The sequence below is a fragment of the Vanacampus margaritifer genome, chromosome 11 (genome assembly GCF_051991255.1).
Source record: "Vanacampus margaritifer isolate UIUO_Vmar chromosome 11, RoL_Vmar_1.0, whole genome shotgun sequence".
Lineage (NCBI taxonomy): Eukaryota > Metazoa > Chordata > Actinopteri > Syngnathiformes > Syngnathidae > Vanacampus > Vanacampus margaritifer.
Window position 1 is genome coordinate 7,916,677 of NC_135442.1, and position 21,467 is coordinate 7,938,143.

A 21,467-nucleotide genomic window follows, 5' to 3' on the forward strand; every position below is an offset into this window, starting at 1 on the left:
ACCATGGAGACTGACGGAGTTAGGGTGTTGCTATGGAAACTGAGAGGCTGCTCATCACCACGCACAGCAGGCTTCGCCACTCCCTCGAGCAAACCGGCATTACACAAATACACTAGACAGTTGCACGCGATAAACATTGACAAATACGTTGGTAAAATGTGTTTTTTATTTATTTATTTATTTTTACATCAACAATAAACCAAGAGATGGAATTGTCTTTAAAATGAGACCTACATTGAGAGTGTGTGGGGGGGGGGGGGATGATTCATCGGTCAACCTTAATGGATTTATGGTCCCTTATACCCCGAGGAATAGGAATTCATTTTTTTTTTCCATTGTAATGAAAATAAGAACATAAAACGGAGAGAAACAAGCTGGGCTGTGACATTCACCGGAACTCCTCGGAAGAGTTCAAACAGGAGGATGGAGGAGCATAATCGCTTGAAAATCTAAACTGAGTTAAAATTCTCAAATCACATCAGCCAACCAATTAAGGTTCCTGCTTTCTCCCAAAGGAGATAATTACCAATCAACATAGTCTTTAAAGGTCAGGTTAGTTGCATGTAAAGCAGGATTCTGTTAGAATACGGTTGGATTTGTCTTACTAGGGAATGCATGACAGCTAGCGAAGGCTTTTTTTTTTTTTATAGCGTATATACGGTAATCCTTCCATTTTTGTTCTGTATTAGCAGACATCATGAATGCGCCATTAAATCTCTGGCCAGCATGTAAAAAAAACCTTATCCAATGATTGTTTATTTACACATGCTTTGTCTGTTTACTGTGTAGAATTTCACATACAGACTGTTCAGTGGATATATCAATCAAAATATAAAACATATATAGTATAATAAAACATAAAATAGAATAGAATAGAAAAAACCCTTAAAAACCATCCTTCCTTGAACCCACAACAGGTCTATGACTTAATTAATTGCACTGACATTGTGATGGACAATTTTAATCAGTAAAACACGATTAATCATTCATGAAAATGACTTTTGGCTGAAACGCAATTTTCCAGAAGCCGTGTAATAATAATTGGAGCAACAGGATCGGATTCAGTGCTCCCGCAGGTAGTAGCTCGTGTAATATTGCGGTGTGCGAAAAATACACACAAGAGGATGATGCGCTGCTGATGCATAATAATAAGCAGGAGTGCACATAACAATTTTGGTCTGGTTCTCAAAGGCGTATTAGGGTCAAGTATAAAAAAGGGGCAAATAATATTCTGCGAAAAAAACGTTAAGACTTTATAAAGTGGCAAATTTGAGAGAGAAAAAAACTAGTGAATTTGCGAATTTATAAAGTGGCAGATTTGCGAGAAAAAAACTCAGAAACTTCACAAATTTGTGACTTGAAAGTGGCAAATTTGTGAATTTCTCTCTCTCAAATTTGCCACTTTATAAAGTCACAAAAAAATTAAAAATAAAATAAATAAATAAAATAAAATAAATATATAAAGTCACAAATGCGTTTTTTTCCTCTCGGAATATTACCCCCACCTCTGAAAAATAAAACATTTACACGTGGCCCTTATACGCTGTCGTAAGAGGTTGCTGTTTGGTGCTCATTTTTCTCTCTCGACCCACCGACCTCATGGATGAACTTTAAGGGCTCTATTTTCGTAGACATTTTCGGTGCAACAACAAATGCGTCTTCACTTTTGTGCCAGGTCAAGTGTAGTTTAGCATTTTTGGGAATTTGGCATACGTGCCTTGCTGCAAATTTGAACCCAATTACCGACTAACGCTTGGGTTAATTTGATGCCCTGAATTTTTTTTTTTTTACCTAAATAACCGAAATAAATTTGGTTATTAACATATTAGCTGTATACCGGTACTGTAACCCAACAATTTAGCTCCTCTCAGAAAAATTTACCCACAAATTTGACCAAACTCTACTAACCCAAGAATTGTCTTTATGAAATAAATAAATAATAATAATAAATATATAAATAAAATAAAGAAATAAATAAAATAAAAATATAAATATAAAATATATATAAAATATAATATATATATATATATATATAATAATAATTTTTAACAATTTAGCATCGATTAGCCATATAAAAGCTGTTGTTTTGGTGCCCGTTGTGGTTGTGTCTGCGATTCCAATGTACACAAGCACTGAATCCAATTTGCAGCGAGTCCCATATGGCATCGGCTGTGTGCTCATGTGTGCCGCACAAGACATACACTTTGGATTACGTTCAAGTGTTTGCTGATGAGCGGTTTCAGTGCTGCAATTTACAGTATGTCTTCGTAGACCAGTGTCGTGTCATAATATAGTACGGATGCTCTCAGGCAAGACATGAATGACAAGGACAAGTTACAACAACTATTCACTTCTCATTTCCGTTTATATGAGGTGACATTTGGATCACCACACTCTTTTTTTTTTTATAGATGTATTTGATAACATATCGGTCCTTTAACTGATAAAAGTAGATCACCCCAAGCATTTTTTTTTTCAAGCAGATCAAAGTGCAGCGCATCTGCATTCACTTGCAGTGCTGCAAAGTTCAGCTTGTCCTCCAAAGAAGACCCATTGCAAGTTTTGTACAAAAATCTGTTGACTTTTTATTGAACTGTTAAAAGAGCTGATATTTTCTAGCCTTGCGTTTCATGTAGTTAAAGGAAAACTATTCTATAGTTAGCTTGATTGATGTCAGTCATACTGCACTGTGGGAATTTTGAGCATTTCAATTCATACCACAGAATCTCAGTCCGATAATTCCGTTCTTTGACTTGCCAATTTAAAACCTACATTTTGTTTTATTTATCCATTCAGATGTGGACTTTGAGGTATGTTTCGGGTCGTTGTCGTGTGGCATAACCCAAGAGCACTTCAGATTGAGGGTGCAAACTGGTGGCTGGATGTTTGTTGGAAGGATTTTCTGTTGCACACTGGGCCAGATTGGTGACCAATTAGAAACTGGTAGATATTTTGCATTTTATGCAAATTTGGTGATGGCCTGTAATTTCATAATTTGCTGATAGATTAATGATGTAATTGATTGGATCCACGGGTTTTTCTCCACATTTGTATTGAATATTTATCAGTGTTTTGGGGAGAATTTTTATGTGGTTTAATTAATACATTAATTAATTATATGCAAATTTATATGCAAATTTCGGCTATTTGGTAGCCGGACCGTTTTCAATTCTTCCCGAGTAACAGCAGTTGACTGTATCGTAATAAACAAGTTGTTTAAATAGATTGGATAGATTGCTCCAACTTCTGATCGGATCGGTGATTGGTTATGGTGTTTATTCTATTTTATTTTTTTTCAACTAGGCTCCAAAATCCTGATTAGGAAAAGCCTAATGAATATGAAAAAAAGACCGAATCGGCGGCCATCTTGGCCATTTGACTACTACTAAAATTACTACAACTACAAATACTACTAATACTACTACTACGAGTACAAGTACTACTACTACTACTACTACTACTTACTACTACAAGTACTTGCTACTACTATACTACTACTACTATTGCTACAAGTACTACATGCGTCTTTCCACCTTGCAAGAGTCAGAGCAGTCCCATTCAAAATTTCCACGGGAATTTTTCTAGTTCGTGTCTGTTCTGATGTTGCTCAGAGTCAGAGAATTAGCTACAATTTTCTTTTTGATAAACAAGAACATTCCCTGTCGTAACGTTTAGAATTTTTAGAGATAAAATCAAAACATTGCGACAGGAAAAGTCTTATTTCTCAAAAATAAATAAATAATTCAGAACATAGATGGCGTTCAATGAAAAACTGTTTCAAAATAATACATATTATAATAAAATACATTTTAGAACTTTAATTGCACAAACAAAATCTGATTGCGATCATACTGATCATGATCATACCGCCAACCAATAGTTACTCACCATGTAGATCACACAATCTACTGTCTCGTGAAAATGTCCACTTACTGTACTTACCTTTGTCAGGACACATACAGTTGTTCCTGTCAATGAGCGGCGCTATCAATAATGTTTTCCAGTCTTACAGTAGTGGCAGAATTGCGCCTTCACCAGACAGCATGACCGCTTTTGTTATGCCCCTAATGAGGCATTTCAAAGTGTGCGTGTGCACGCGTGTGCCAAGACAGCGCGGCAGGAAAGTGTATCTGTATTTGAGTTGTCACACTAACAACCATGGACAGCGCACAGACAATCACAACCCTCCAATTTCGCAACTTCAGCTCGCTCTCTTTCGAGCTACCATTGACTGATTACTACTTTCTCCTCTCAGCCACCACCTCATCCTCTCTCCATCTGTCGCGGAGATTTGCAGGTGCTAGCTTTGTGTGTGTTTGTGCGCGTGTTTGTGTATTAAGAGACGCCACCTGCCACCGCACTCCCTAAGGACTAAAGAGGCAAATCTGTCGCTCTGCCTTTCTACCCTCACAACTGCTCTTACCCTTTTATCCACTGTCACTTTTCCAGGACTCGGATGCGAGCTTTCCCCTGAGTCACGGACCATATCGCAGTCAGCCAGGTGAGTCACTCATTCCGTTTCTTTTTAGTCATCCCAGCCTTATACTCATTGTTCTTCTGCATCAGTATGTGCTGCTGTAAAGTTGCTGCGTCACCGTGCTGCTAAAAGCCACCGTTAGCTTTATATGACCGGTAGCCGCAGAGGCAGTTATCTTCCTTTAATGGCGGACAACAGCGCTGTTGTAGCGGTAGCAGCAAAGAGTACATTTCGTCGGCTCGTCCGGTGGTGTCACATTTCACGTTGAGGTTGCATGTTTGTTTGTCTAAATGTGTGCTGCCATTGGCTGGCTAACCCTCAAGTGAGCTGGGATAGGTTCCAGCTCACCCTAATATAAGTATAGAGATAGTAGAAAATGGATGGATGGATGTGAAATGACTTCGGGGTCATCTTTGCACATTTCGAGCACAATGATTTCTGCATGTGAGTGGATGAAAGAACAACAATATTAAAAAGTTTCAAAAATGAATTTAAAAGTATAACAGCAACACTGTCATTTCCCTGGAAACCCAAGGTCACCTATTTTTAGTATTAAATCTATGTTAGCGACGGTTGCTATCACATCAGATATGTTTGCCCGGAAGTGTTTGCGCATGTATGGGAATGTTTAGCCAGCAAATGAGCATTGAATTTGCAAATTTCGATGTTTCCCAGATTAGTTTAGCTAGTTAGCTAGATAGCTAGCTAATACAACAGAACACGGATGAATTAAAAACTTTACCAAAAGTGGAAAAAAACCCCACCTTGGGTTCTGCCCTTGGCCAGTGTATGGCAAGAGATCCTGGGTACAGGTTTAAGTAAACTTTTTTTAACTCTTTGACTGCCAGACGTTTTCAGAAAAGGGATGCCATGGGTGCCAGCCGATTTAAGCATTTTTGACTGATATTTCAAGGTCCACAGAAAATTATGTATTTGGACTATGGAAACACACATACTACCAAATGAAAGATTGGACTCTCATCTTTCATCAGAAAAAAAAGTTTGTTTCTACCTTATTCCGTTTTTCAGTAATCAACAATAGAAAATGGTTAGTTTCACCTCTGTTTTGAAAAAAAAAAAAACGTATTTTAACGTCTTTGGCACTCCTCCATAGGATTTTACTAAACGTTATTTAACGTTTTTGGCAGTCAAAGAGTTAAATTAAAAGGAAAACGTTTCTGTATGTTGACGCGGCTGCGTTAGCGCATCTGCTGCATACAGTCTTGATACCCGCCGCCAATATATATATTTAAAAAAAAAAGTAAATATAAGGTTTATAATCATTTTTTGGATGCTTTATTTGACAAAAGTACAATTAGTAATCCATTCAAGTTGATTCGGAATTTGTTGCTTAAACGGTAAATAAATAGCAAATGTGCATTTTGGTTGCAAGTTTGAGTGCTAATTATTACCATAATGTAAAAAAAGAAAAAAAGAAAAAAGAGAAAATCCTCAGCCTTTGAATAATTTTTCCTCAAATGCCCATTAAAAAACAAAACAACATATATTAGGATAAAAAGCCACAGAGTGATGATAAAGAGAAATTAAAACGAAATCCCTCTAGTGACTGTTTATTCAATATGTTTGCTGTTCTCAGCTGTGATATAATAGCTCAGACCCACCACCTCACCCCAGCTGGGCTCTTGTCTTTGTTCCCTGTCTTTCTCCTTGAGCATTTCCACCTACACATCCTTCCTCATCTTTGTGCCTCGTCATATTCTCATCTCGTCTCACTTCATATCTTGCCAGTCAGGTTCATTCTCTCTCTTTCTCTCTCTTTGCTGCATGTTATTAACTTGCCTTAATCCATACACACAACGACAAGGCCACACTTACAGTGCAAATATCGATGATTAAGTCAAGGTTTTATGGACCTTACAGTACTGCAAACAACACTAGTATAGAGCAATGTCTTTGTCGAAGGACAACCTGTTATATACACTTTCTTTTCTTTTTTTTTTTATACAGATTTTTTGTTTTGTTTTACTGTCTCTTGCCAAGTATTTTGTAGAAATACAACTATTATTAGGTCCAGAAAGCAAATCCAGGTCCAGAAAGTAAAAACCCAGCCACAGTTTGGCTTTAGCCCTTATTGCTAATTGTTTTAGTTGTCGTGCTAGCTAGCTAGCTCCCAAGGTGCTTGCTTACCTGCTAGGGAGCTAGCTAGCTAGCACTAGGGGCTAAAGCCAAACTGTGCCAGGGTTTTTACTTTCTGGACCTGGATTTGCTACCTCTGCCTTTAGTAAATCAGGTCTTTAGTGTTTTACCTGTGTCATGATTGAGAAAAAAAATACTTGTTTATTATATTTTCTGTGATTCTATAGTTGTGCCATATGATAGGATTTTGCTTTCTTGGGATTCGATTATTTTCCAAGATAAAATATAAGGCGTATTTTATGGACAATAGTGAAGGAGGCATTATGTTTTAGTGATATGCTGAATAAGAGACTTGGCACCTACAACCTGCTTGGTTCAGCAGTTTTCTTAGAGTTACATTCTTTTTTTCCCCCCATCAAACTCCACATAAACTTGAAGTAGTCTGCATGGCTGGCTACAAAGTGTGACTGATGAAGCATCCATGAAAGTGGTTTTGGTGTTTGCACGGAATTTCCAAAGCTAATTTTCACAGCTCTTTATTAATGAGCAATGTAATGCACAAGTGTTTCTCTCGCGGTATGTGGATAGAACCTAAGGGCACTGCGTATCGGGTATTTTTTTAATGAGCAAAATTTGTTGCTTACACACATGAAAGCATACGTCGTAGCTCACGCCATGCCTTCTTTCTGGGGGAGAGCAGGTTAATGACAAAGGAGATTAGGCTAATAGAGAAAGAAATTCTGACTAGATTGAGGATATGGAGACATGACATTGTAAAAAGAGTTTTTTTTTTTTCCAGCCAGTCGCAGTTTTTGAAACATTTTCTTCAAAGATGAAGCAAACCCCATTCACAAAAAAGGCTAGGCCAGTTCACATTCACCACACAACTGCTTGTCCTTCTGGGTCTTTGTAAAGGCTGAATAACCTTTGTTGGCAATAATACGGGTTTAAAATTGGACTTATTCAAGTATTGCAAGTTCGCCTGTTTTCAAAACTATCCAATATTTGTGTTCTTAGGCTAAAATATTTTTGGCAGTGGACTAAATGAACTTATATAGGTCAACTATAGTTTTATATAAAACATTGGACTTCATAAGTCAATTAGGGTAGAGTACATGTCAACACATCCAAATCAACCACATTTTTTTTTTTTTAGGACGAGTCAAATCGTTAAGATTCCTTTTCCTCCGAAAGGTTTAGTTTTCTACAACTATAGTTTTATAAAACATATTGCTTCATGAATCAGTCATGTGCATGTCCTGTTAGTTCTTTTCTTGAAGCATACAAACACACACACACACTCTGTTCACTTTGCTGATCGCATTAAAACTGACAGTTGGCTGCTGGATGCGTAGTCCCATGAGATGAACAAAGTGCTTTGATTGTGTGTATAGTAGTGTGATTTTTTTTATGTGTGCGTGTTGGCAAACCTTCACACATGAAAATGATGACAGCGAAGAAGCGCAACAGTTAAAAAAAAAAAAGAAAAGGATTCTGTTGCAGTATTATGAGAGACTTGAAAGTAATGAAACTCATGCCTCGTTTAATGGGAATATTTTGATATGTTATTATATTAACGTAAAAAAAAATCTGTGTTCACAACTGAGCATGTTCCAAATTGTAATTTGTTCATCATAGCATCAGTTTTGTAGAATTGTTTGTTTGGTGTAACACATTTGTAATATTCATAATAATAACCATAGCAGGCCAGTGATGCAGTGAAAGATTAATTACTGCATGAAGTCATGCTATGTTTTAAAGATTTGTTGATTTGCAACGTTTGTGCCAGTGTTTCCAATGTTAGTTTTGTTTCACAGTACAATTAATGATTCGAGGACTGCATTCAAACATTTAGCACGGGGGGCAATAATGCTGAACACAATGCAGGTAAATACAAGCCTGTACTGCTTGAAATGACAAATGTTGTCAATTAAAATGACAAAACATTTAGTTTAAGGACAAAGCAGTGCTTTGCCAGTAAAAACCCGTTTGTATGTAGGCGGCTGAAGTATCCCGCAGTGTCCTTGGAAATGTCTGAATTGAAATTAATTATATTTAAAGCACTTCAAATAGATTTTGAGATGAATGCAGTGAAATGACTTGGCAGTGTTACTGTGAGATTACTTTTTCTCGTTTGCATGGCTGCTGCGTCTTTTTTCTTGCCCCCTCTCCTACATTCTCTTTTGTTTAGGACAAAAGTCATACATTGTCATTCAGTAATAGGAAACAGTTGTGGTGCTGCTGAGTCACAGTTTGGCTGGATTTGCAGTTTTCATGCTGCATACTTATTCAAATGTAGTTTTTCAGTCAGACATATGGACCCTAATGTGAAATGTCGCTGGGTGTTCCGGCATATTCTATAGTTTAGGGTGCATTTTGATTTCCAAAACACTCGGCCAGACTTTATAACTGTTTTAAGGTATGCCTCAACTCACTTTTGAAGTCTTACCTGACAAATGAATAATATAGATAGATAATGACATAATGTTTAAAGCCCAGCCGATCAACTTTTTTTTTTTTGTCTTGGGGGTGGGATCTACTATCAACTAAGTTTGGGAGCACAGGGCACTACTGGTGAGCTAAAATTCCGTGCTGCCGGCGTAGCTTAGAACCTCATTTGAATGCTCAGCAAGTAAGGTAAAGGTAAAAAAAAAAAGTAAAGGTAAAGAGCTGACCTACTTTTTTTCGTAAAAAACAACAACTTTTTAATACATAACACGTACACACAAAACCCGCCTTTTTTTTTGGACCAGTTGTGGTAACAAAACGGTGCGCAAAAAAAACAAAAAAACCTGGATGCCCAGACAGATGTAAAAAAAGAGGACATGTCCAGGCAAAAGACTACTATAGCACCCTGATGCATCTGGCAATTTGGTAACAAAAACAAGACTAGAGTTTAGACTCGCAAAATCAGGTCTCAGTGGTGACTCAGATGGTGTAACACAATTTTGGTGGATTTGATTTGATACAAGCATGTCATCATATTTCATTAATAAATATGACAACAGCATGAATTGAACAAATTATTATCATCTTAAGAATATTTGAAATAGCGCCCCCTTGAGTTTTTTTCTCAACTGTTTCATGGTTCTTCCATAATCCTCCTCAAAAAGCACTTTGAGCCGTTACTTGATGTCGCAAGAAAAAATTAATGATTTCCAAATCCTGCTGTTTATACCCCACACTTCCTTTGAATCGCTGTACGACTCACTTGCCAGTAAAGTGCTCTGCTTAGTAGCAGAGCGGGGATGTGTCAAAAAACGGAGAATTCTCTCAGCCTTTACCCGAAGGAAAAAACTTAGTAGATGCTGCTTGAAAAATCGCTGTTTGAAAATCTTAAATAAACTTGTACGGACCGACTGACAGAAGACTTGTAAGAACCGCAGCCTCAAGCACTTCACACCTTCACAGTGAGCTGTAGAGGCGCTGTTAAGTGGATTTTGTGTTCCCGGCAGAGAGAGTGTTTCAAGTCTTAATGCTGAATTAACCTAGTCCTTTCCTGACTTCCGGTGTGTATTTGTGGTACAGGCACGACAGTGGAATCGGTCCGATTATCACGACTTCAATGTTATAATACAGCAACTGCCAGTATAATATATTTTTGTTCCTGTTACACTTACAGTGCATGATTTATGGTAAATAATTTGAGTTAGGTTGCTCTAGTAGTCCAATACTCATTATATGAAAGAAAAACATTTTGTGTTTTTTTTCTTTCTTTTTCTTTTTTTTCCCTGGAGAGCTCAGTATTGTTCATTCGGTAATTTTACCGATTTGACATCTTTTGTGTTTTTTTGTTTTCATCATCTCTAGGTTCATCGAGGAAGTCACGCTTCTGGCTTTGACTTTGTGATAATCTTCATAAGAAAGAGGATATCCTTTTTCTTAGGTGTGGATTTGATTCATTCAAGGCCCACACAGGCGAATCAGGTAAACATACTTTCTCTTTTCAGGATTTATTGTAATGCTTCTGCCTTGGTAGAGTCCAATGCGATACTTTGATTAATTGCTAATCAAAAAAGTAAAGAAAAAAACAAACAAACAAACATCGGGCTAAGTTCAAATAATAATAACATAATCTTTATCTTATCTTTCAATGGTTCACAGATGTGCTCTGTATCTGTCAAATAAGAAACACTTTCTATGGTATGAAAGAGAGCAAAAGAGAGAGAGAGAGAGAGTGGATGTCTGTTACCTCGATAAAAGCAGCGGCCGTGTGGGTGGACGTACATGTGAGTGCAGGCTGCTCAGAGCTGAGTGGGAAGTGGGTATTGAGTGGGAAGAGAAGAGCTGCTTCAGTGAGACGATCAACACCAAGGTCCGTTGAAAGCCAGTCACGCTTTTATGGGCTCTCATTGTTTCCTGCGCAAATTTCCAGGTAGCCAGATTGCTGACGGGGGGTTGGATAAGAGCCTTTTTATTAGCTGGAGTCTATTTAACTCATTCACTGCCATTGACGGCTATAGACGTAAAAAATTCATTTGAACTATTTCTATTAGTTTAACATTTTTTTCACTTTTGTTAACAAGAGTATGAAAACCTAGAAAAAAAAAAATCTTTTCTTCTTTAAAAAAAAAGAAGTCATTTTATTATTTGTTTTTAATAATCTTTTTTTTTTTTAAATAAAAGATTATTAAAAATTAGGGGTGTCAGGGAATTACATTTTTTAATCAATTAATCGCATGACTTCACTAGTTAACTCACGATTAATCACAAATTTTATATCTGTTCTAAATGCACAATTAAAAAAAATTGTTAACTCTTGTTAACAAAAATGGGGGAAAAAATGTTAAACCAATAGAAATAGTTCAAATGAACTTTAGTCTAAATAGAGCTCCTCAACTCATTTCCCTGTAGTTCCTCGACTCCAAGATGCTGCAAGATCATAGCAAAGCACTACTTTTGTCTAAACAGAGCTCCGTAACTCACGTCAGTGTAGTTCTTTGGCTCTAAGATACTACAAGATTGCAGCAAAGCACTACTTTTTTCTAAAAGCAGCTTCTCAACTTGCCACCCAAAAATATTTGTGATTAATTCATAGAGGGCTCATGCAGGACCAAGCAGTTTGGTTGGTTTGGTGCTGAAAAAGTGCTTGTATCGCCCACTGAGTTTCAATGATAACATTTATTTCATGATGCAACAGAGAAACAAAAGTGCCAAAATAAAATATCAAATTATTTAAAATATTAAAAAAATAAATACTGAATTATTTAAAATATAATAAATAAATAAATACATTATGACTGAAATAATTAAATCAATAATGTGATCATTTATTACATATTGAAATAAATCAATTCATATTTAAATACTATTGAAATTAATAAATATTGTAATAATTACATAAATGTAGTAATTTATGTAACTATATTTTTCATTTATTTAATTTGGTGACTGTTGGTCCTCCGTAACATTCTAAGTGCATGGGTTTGAAAAAAATAAAATAAAAATCTGTACGACTGGACCACAGCACTTTGCCTGCTCCATCCAGCCTACAGAACCAGAACCAATATTGCTGAAATCTATATTATAAAGAAGTTTGTCTGTTAATCTTGATGTGTTTTTAGATTTTGTGACTAAGCCGAAGTACCCCGAGAACCAGAGTGACTTTATAAACTGCACACATAATAATGTAAACCACTAAAATCGCTCAGGATCCAGGACGCTTTTCTAGGCCAGGACACCTACAGCTCGCTTTAGCTGCTTTGACATCATTGCCTTTTTTTTTTGCTGTCAAAATTTATACTAGCCTTTTTGTCGCGCCTTAATGTAAACGGTCCATTTGTCATATTTGAGAAGATAATGCCAGGTAGAAATATTCTTCTTATTATTAGAAAAAGAGGCAGCGCCTCCCTAAGCTCCTTTGCGGCTCTCCTGCTCCTGCAGTGAGGAGAGCCCTGCAATGCAGCATCTGTGTGACGTACACGCACGCACACACACACACACACACACACACACACACACACACACACACACACACACACACACACACACACACACACACACGCTGAGATGCTGGCATGTGAATGTGTTCAGAACGTAGGAGGGAGATGGAAAAAAGGCAGAGAAAGCGGAGAGGAGGGGAAAGATGAAGGCTGATGGAAGCTGGGGGAGGAGTGTGTAGGTGGAAGGACAATACTAGGAGGAAGGTAAAGAGGTAGGAAGAAATAACAGGTGGGAGGAAGACTCAAGGGTGGGGAAAAAAAGCAAAGAAATTAGACTAATGACACATATCAGAGCCGCCTGGAAAAACATTGCTGGCATTATCATATATTTATGTCCACTAAACACAGTCAGGATGTGGACCAGACCTGATTCAAGCACTTTGTAAAGATAGCAAAAGTGCACGGGTTGAGCTGCAAGCCGGTACTGTCAGCGCGATCTTCACATCTATCGACCGGGCCGGTCATTCCTTATGGATTGCGTCTTCCCGGGGAATGTGATAGAATGACTCCCTTCCAGCCCGTGTCAATTATTGTTAAGGTGCCCTTCAACAAGGTGGTGAACCTTCTGCGCTGAATGTCTCCAGAAGGAGCCTGAACGTTAGCAGCATCTGTTAAGCCAATCAGCAATTTGCGCTAATTTACCGTAATGCTGCTTCGACTAGAAAAAAACTTTGCACAGCGTGTACCTCCGCCAAGTTTTAAAGGGATATTTGACTCATTGAGCCCTTTTCAACAGTAAGGAAATCATATTTTGTCTATAATGTGATTTTTCATAAACGATTACCACTTGCTGGCGACTGAAGATGGCATCAGGAAATAGCGACCAATCATGGCTCAGTTAGCTGACCAAACCCAGAAAACAGGTGAGCCGTGATTGGTGGTTATTTCCTCAGCACAGGTGATGTCAACTTCAAAACAATTTTTTAAAGGTATTAATTGATTCATTGATAATGAAGTTATCAAATTAACTATAGATAAAAATATTAACTGTTTACTCATGAAAACGGCTCAATGAGTCAAGTATCCCTTTAACCATCAGACTTTAGACTCAAATCTACGTTATGTGAAAAATTGTGTTTGTCTAGATCAGTGCTTCTTATTATTTTGTTGTTACAAGAGAAGAAAATTCGCCGCAACTTATTAGTATAATTTGCCAATAAAGGTTTCGTAAGTACAGGCTAATACTCCTTTATCTCTGGTAATAAGAGCACCACTGCCACCTACTGTAGTGGATGTGCAGTTACACATAATTCAAGTATGGCAAGATAAAAAAAAAAAAAAAAAAAATCATGTTCCATGCGTTCAGACGCGCACACAATGTAAGACACTTTAATTTGAGCATATACACAGTATCATTAGCATTTGAAAGATTAAACAGTGAGAGACATATAAGATAATATGGTATGGAGGATTTAGTGTGATTAGAAAAAAAAAAAAAACTGCTAATCTAGAAGCCAAAATCTAAATTATAAATCAAAAATTGTGGCCAGGAACCAAGCATACAGACACACTTGATATGATGAAAAATATTTATATTCTTACTAACCAAACACACGTTTTGTTGTTGCATGTTTTAACATCATTACAGACAAATGGAAAATATTATCAAGTAAAAAAATTTTTAATTATCAAGTAAAAATTGTATTTTTTTTTAAAACATAATTAACTCATTCAGTGCCATCGACGGCTATAGATGTAACTATTTCTATTAGTTTCACATTTTTGCCAGTATGATAACCTAGAAAAAAAATATTGTACATTTATAACATATAAAATTTGTGATTAATCGTGAGTTAACTATTGAAGTCATGCGATTAATTACAATTAAAAATGTTAATCGCCTGACGTGATTTAAAAAAAAAAAGATGACTAAAAATTAGGGGCGTCAGGCGATACATTTTTTTAAATCTGAATTAATCGCATGAATTCACTAGTTAACTCACGATTAATCACACATTTTATATCTGTTCTTAATGTGCAATTAAAAAAATCTAGGTTTTCATACTCTTGTTAACAAAAGTGGAAAAAAAATGTTTAACTAATAGAAATAGTTCAAATGAATTTTTGACGTATGTAGCCGTCAATGGCAGTGAATGAGTTAATTTAGTGCACCTCTGGCATTCTGCAACGAGTCCATTCTTTTTTGCCACTGCTTACTCAACCCTGTCCACCCTCCCGAGACGGACTTGAGAGAATCCCTGCGGCTAAGTGCCGCAAGCCTTTTGCCAATTGCAGCAGTGTGCGATAAGACACCGCAGTGACTTGCGATTTGTGCTTTTATACGACCAAGCGTTCCGTGTCAAAAATGTACACAAGTTGTTTTCTTACCGGCCAGTCCACCACTGATCAAGTCGGATGTGGAGGTCAGCCACCGAACACAAAGTGACCTCCATCATCAGACAGACAAGAGCAAGACAGGCTGACAACCTCATTTTGATATTTTACGACTTTTAATAAATAGGAGTGCTGTTCGGATGAGGCCCCGAGCAGGGTCACAGCGGTGGCAAGACGAGCTGTGACAGTGAAAGAGTCTTCAAACTAGACACGTCGTTTTGACGTTCCGAGTGGAGGAATCAGTGCGGTGAGCTCAGTGCAGAGTCTCTATTGGGCTGTCATTCTCGTACCCCCGTTAAGCTGAGTCATGCAAATCCTGTTGATTATTCATTTAGGCTTACAGCTTAAACTCTCACCATTAAATATTCAGCACAAGCATTCCGTGGCAGGTAGACTGATCCATTGGTATTCTATTTGTCTGATTGCTGTGCTTTTGGAGTGAGATTTTGAGCCTTTCATCACATTCGCCTCCATTTACTTGTCGATTTTTCACGTTTGAGGATATTTTCACACTAGCACCCTTAATCGCTTTTACTTAATTTATTTCAGTTTGTTTGGCCAGGAGGGAAGACGATTGATATTAATAAATATTATACAATGTCTTTTGTTTTCATCTTTATTAATTAATATCATACCTCATACCTAAGCTGTGGTGTAGTGGTCATTCGTCTCCGATGGCATATTAGGGCCACGTATATTTTTTTAAATAATATTCAGAGAAAAAACTTGCAAATTTGTAAGAAGAAAACTCTGAAATTTACAACAAGTATACGTAGCGTAGCTTTAGTCTAATGTCAGGATTTATTTGTGGTTAATAGGACACTGTTCTTTTTTTCCCCTTCTTTTTCTGTAGAGCTCAGTATTGTTCATTCGGTAATTTTACCGATTTGACATGTCATCATCATTGCTCTCTCTTTTTTATTTTATTTATTCATTTAAATGTATTTTTTATTTTATTTTTATTTTGTATGTGCGTGCGTGTGAGTGTGTAGGACACTGTTCATAAAATGAAAAGACTGATTTAAACTTTACTCGTCATATAGGGCAGCTAGAGCGACAACACTTCCTGATCAGCTGACTAAGACTAACCAATCAAAAGCTAGCATACTTTAAGTAAATGCAAGTGAATGACGGAGAGCAGCAGATTCGACACATCAACTTAGCTACGTGTACAAAAAAAATACGAGAATGTGTAAATAATAATTCTGGAAACATAAATGTACAAGTAAATGTAAATGTTAACAAACTAACTTAAATGCTTGATCGTCAGGGTGTGGACCTTCGCAAAGCGAGGCGTCTTTATCGCTGGCCGTACACAATGCTTCAAAGCACATCATATGGTTAATCTCAATTACTATCTCCTCATTTGAAACCCAGACCGAAAAGTATTGGCATAAAGATCCGAGTAGTATGCTACGTGTAGCTATTTCTTGTAAGTTTCTGAGTTTTTTTTCTTGCAAATTTGCCACTTTATAATTTGCGAGTTATTTTCTCGAAATATTGCCCACACAAATATTAATACGTGGCACTAATTCGCCGTCGTACTGGTCAATTTTCAGCCAATTTTTTATTGATTTTTTTTAAACGGTGACATGTAAAAAAAAAAAATAAAATAATTGTAATTATAAATGGATGGATGGATGTATTAATATTAATCATGACACAATCATAAAGTATAGATAAAAAGATAAAACAATATTTCGGGAACACTGAACAAAATTATGAAAACAGCCGGGTTAGACCTCAAAATTATTTTAGGTAAAATCCTAAAACTATTTGTCCCCATTCTTGTGTTTTAACTTACTTTAACAGCTAATTGAAGGATCTTATATTCGTTTGATATTCTCTGCCTCTGATTGGCTCATCAGTCCTCATGCGTAAAGTTAGCCAACCTAGCGAAGGTAGAGAGTACCAGCCAAAACAAGTTTAAAACTAAATAAAAACTAACTATAATAAAAAATCCACAATCTATTCTAACCTTGTGCATTTAATACAACTGCTTCTACATAAGCGAGCCCAGCTGCAAATAGAATCTCGTCGTGTTATGTCCTCCAGCCTCTCCTTTAGCTGCTAACTTAGCACTTAATAACACGCTGAGTTGTTTGTTACCATGTCTGCCTCTCCTCCCTGCTGACAGAAGCGAAGACATCCCTCAACTCCCCCTCCCCTGTTCTGAGCTCGTACCAGCATGGCAGATGACCGACAGCCGGAAGACGGTGCCGCTCAGTGGGACCCTTCAAGGGGCCAGGAGCCCACCGGTACCCACGGGGCCAACGGTTTCTCATCTTCCTCGTACAGGACATGCCAGACCGGTGGGGCTCACACGACCTCTGCCCCCTTCTCTGCGAGGGAGAACGGGTTCAATGGGGAGTTAACTGGTGCTCATGCTATCACTGCAGGTATGTAGAATCTCAGATTTAGTTGATGTTTGTGTGTTTGAAGTATGCGAGTTATCCATGGGGCGGTTGCGTGGGTTTGCAGCACACCGAGTCCAACCCAAATCAAATGCTGTTATTAAGCATGCTCTAATTACAACGTTAAATCGGTTTCTCTACCCTTCATCTCCCCGGCTCACTCTCACCGGCACCCTGGAGACACAAATGGTGATGCACCAGCGGTGTTACCGTGACAACGGGTCCGCCACCAATTTGTCTTACCAGAGCTTTTGTTCTTTTTTTGACTTCTACTTAAGCATAAGATAAGAACCATTTCTAGTGTCATGTCTGTGCCGGAATCGAATCATGATGAAATATTTTCGACTGGAGTTTCAGGAACTCTAACTGGATGGAATCTTTATTAGAATTTAATCATGATATTTTGTATGGCAGTGTCAGCCATCATTACAAACCAAAATGGACTCTGACTATATTACACATTTTTTCAGTGTCCATTTTGTTTCCGTTGCTTCCAGACAGAGCTGACTACATAACATTGTCTTGCTTTTATGAACGGCCGGTCGTGAAAATTTTACACAATCAACAAGATTCTCAAGAAACAAATCAATTGGCTAATCGATTTTTATTCACATCCCTTGCATATGGTAAGAGGTGACTCCAACATGCCAGGGATAACCGCGGAGAATCGCTGACACTCGATAATCCTCCAGCCTTGAACGTTCTGAGAGTCAGCCAGCTCTTCAGATGCAACAAGAACCTCTCAAGCACTAAATTGCCTCCTTGACATTGTGTTAAGCCTGGAGCTCACGATCTTGTCATCATATATTTATTTATTTTTGCCTCAAAGAAGTCAAGAGCAACATGCTACAAACTACTTTAGCGCAAAACGAAACGTACGAGTGCGGTATTAAGCAAATATATAAAAATTATAGGTGTCAGGCTATATACATTTTTCAATAGTTAACTCACGATTAATCTCAAATTTTACGTCTGTTCTAAATGTATAATAAAATATTTTTTATCCAATTCATACTCTTGTTAACATAAAAGTGGAAAAAATGTTAAACTAATAGAAATTTGGCTGCATCTTTTTGTCATTGATACAGTAATTTTATAATAATTCATAAAATTTAGTTAAAAATAAAAAGATGTATAGTACTGTAAAACAACTGTAAAAGTGTGATTTTGATTTGTATTGAGGTCATTTTTCTGCCACTAGTTGGCATAATTGCATTTGTAAGACGTTGTGCATTTTTCTTTTCATATTGAGAGCTATTTAATCTTTAACATGAAGTAACTTGCGAAATTCTGCACATTTTTAAAATTGGAAAATGCAACTTGACCCCACTCAACACAAATATATGCATTATTATGAAATTTGTTACTGCTAAATTTTGACGTGGACGTGCCTGCTGCGTTACGACTGGAATTCCCCCAGTGCAGGCTTTCCAGGGGGCGGTCATTAACCGAGCGTTAAAACAATTAGTGGCGTTGAACAAACTTTAAATGAACTGAAAATTAACACACTCATTTTGGCCCCTCTAATATAAGTATACAATGGCGCTAACGTGTGAATTTCGATTCTTTTTAACTTACATACTTGAATTACATTAAATTGTTTCTATGCGAAGACTACAAGTAAAAGCTGAATCTGTTTTTATAGTTTTTTTTCAACAGTTGTATTTTGCACCATAAAATGATTTTTTTTAAAAAGCTATTGGAAACAGTCTTTAAATATAAATACACTTTCTATTTGATGATTTTACATTTATTCAAGATTTTATTCAAGTGTACAAAATAGCAGTAGAAAAATGCGATAAGTCGCTATTAACTCATTCACTGCCATTGACGGCTATAGACGTCAAAAATTCATTTAAACTATTTCTATTAGTTTAAAATTTTCCCCCACTTTTGTTAACAAGAGTATGAAAACCTAGAACAGATACATAATGTTTGATTAATCGTGAGTTAACGAGTGAAGTCATGCAATTAATTATGATTAAAAATAGTACTCGCATGACGCCCCTAATTTTTTAATAATCTTTTCTTTAAAAAATTTTTAAAAAATTAAAAAAAATTAAAAAATCAGGGGCATCAGGCGATTAAAATTTGTAATCGTAATTATAATTTCACTAGTTCACTCACGATTAATCACACATTTTATATCTGTTCTAAATGTAAAAAAAAAAATTCTAGGTTTTCATACTCTTGTTAACAAAAATGGAAGAAACTAAACTAATAGAAATAGTTCAAATGAATTTTTGACGTCTATAGCCGTCAATGGCAGTGAATGAGTTAAGTACGGAATATTGTGCGATTAATTAGTTAAAAAAATGTCAATTGCTTGACAGCAGTAAACATAACCTAAAAAAATGTTTTGCTTGTAAAATACTCATAAATAAAATAAAATAAAATAAAATAAAATCGTCATCGTCATGTTTCTAGCATCCGGTGGCAAAGTCACAGTGGCTCATCAGCCTGTTGTCAAGGAAACAACTTTATTTACACATTTATTTGGCATCCAATGGCATTCTCTGTGCCATCCCACTGTGTGTCTGCAAAAGGCTGTGTGCATGTGTTGCACTCACTTTGGTGTGTTTGTGTTGACTTAATGCTTCTTGTCATAGTCTCCGCTTTGAGATGAAACATTCTCAGCTTTACCACAGATAATCTCCTATTCTATCTAAAAGGCTTAAGTATTAAATATTCCTCCCAGAAATTATGTGACCTCACTGTATTAATGCCCTGAGTATAAAGTAGGTCATTATTTTATTTGACATGTTTGTGTTGGATAAATGCTGACCGAAGCGGATCGAGCAAGTTTTCATCACTGCCAGTATGCTTTGTGGAAGTGACAAGGTCATTTCCTTTACTCTGCCATCCCTCTGGGATGTGATTTTCTACTTCACACTGAAGCCTAAAAATGTTGACGCAAAAACAAAAGTGTTAGTTACAAATGTGAAAACATCACCTCTTAACATTTATGAGCTACAATGCGTTAGTGAGTGTTTGTGGTCTATCATTTCCTTCAAACATACCATATTTTTTTTGTAGAGTCCTTAAGTAATCTGAAAGGAACTCCCATTTTAAAAAAAAATGTTTTTATGTTCAGAGCAAGTATCTGCAAGGATCGTACAGGAAGTGACTGCCGAGGCAGTGGCGGTACTAAAGGGGGAGCAGGAGAGTCAAAGGCTGCCATCAGGTTTGCCACACACACTCACAATTTTTTTTTATTTTGAGACCATATAAGAAAAAAAAGAAAAGAAAATAGTTGTATCACTTCCGCATGCTTTGACCTCATTAAATTATTAAATGACTCAAACACACTTTTTAAAGTATTGCTTAGCTCCTATTCTCTATCTTGCTTACACAGTCCTACAAATAAGTGGCAAAGCATACTGGCTTCAAGATGTTTAACTCATTCACTGCCATTGACGGCTATAGACGTCAAAAATTCATTTGAACTATTTCTATTAGTTAAAATCTTTTTTTCTACTTTTGTTAACGAGAGTATTTTTTATTGTACATTTAGAACAGATATGTGATTAATTGAGAGTTAACTAGTGAAGTCATGCGATTAATTCCGATGAAAAATTTTAATCGCCTGACGCTCCAAATTTTTTATTATCTTTAAGTCGCGTCAGGCGATTAAATTTTTGAATTGTAATTAATCGCATGACTTCAATAATTAACTCACGATTAATCACACATTTTCTATCTGTTCTAAATGTACAATAAAAATGTTTTTCTAGGTTTTCATACTCTTGTTAACAAAAGTGGATTTTTTTTTTTAACTAGTAGGAATAGTTCAAATGAATTTTTGACGTCTATAGCCGTCAATGGCAGTGAATGAGTTGAAGTTACTGTACAACAGTGTCAACTTATTAGCACAAAAATAACACGCTATTAGCATAACATTTTCACTCTTTGTAAAAAAAAAAAAAAAAAGATTTAAACAGCATAAAATTCTTGGTAAACCACAAGACTCTGATCATGGTTCTTCATCTTCAATTGCAGTTGAAGACACCTCCAATTTACCTCCGTCGCCGCCTCCTTCACCTGCTGCAGAACAATTTGGTCCTCTTGAGCAAGGTAGGCCAAAAAATGATTAGTGTGCTCTGTTTATAAGAGTGTGTCTTCTATGGATGTTTTTTTTTTTGTTCCTCCTCTCGCATCATCAGCAAATTGGAATTGCTGAGAGCTTTAGGGATTACTCTGTCC

General features: G+C 36.7%; 1 protein-coding gene across 9 annotated transcripts in view; it reads left to right on the forward strand.

Moving 5' to 3' along the window:
- The window catches only part of map2 (microtubule-associated protein 2), a 52,292-nt gene that overhangs the window by 8,345 nt on the left and 22,480 nt on the right, over window positions 1-21,467 (forward strand). For all 9 annotated transcript variants that reach the window (XM_077579175.1, XM_077579176.1, XM_077579179.1 and 6 more), the window contains 5 exons: window positions 4,450-4,501; window positions 10,385-10,501; window positions 16,988-17,249; window positions 20,359-20,448; window positions 21,264-21,338. In XM_077579175.1, coding sequence (XP_077435301.1) covers window positions 17,039-17,249; window positions 20,359-20,448; window positions 21,264-21,338 — 376 coding nt within the window. In that variant the 5' untranslated portion in view covers window positions 4,450-4,501; window positions 10,385-10,501; window positions 16,988-17,038. The remainder of the gene's footprint in view (window positions 1-4,449; window positions 4,502-10,384; window positions 10,502-16,987; window positions 17,250-20,358; window positions 20,449-21,263; window positions 21,339-21,467) is intronic.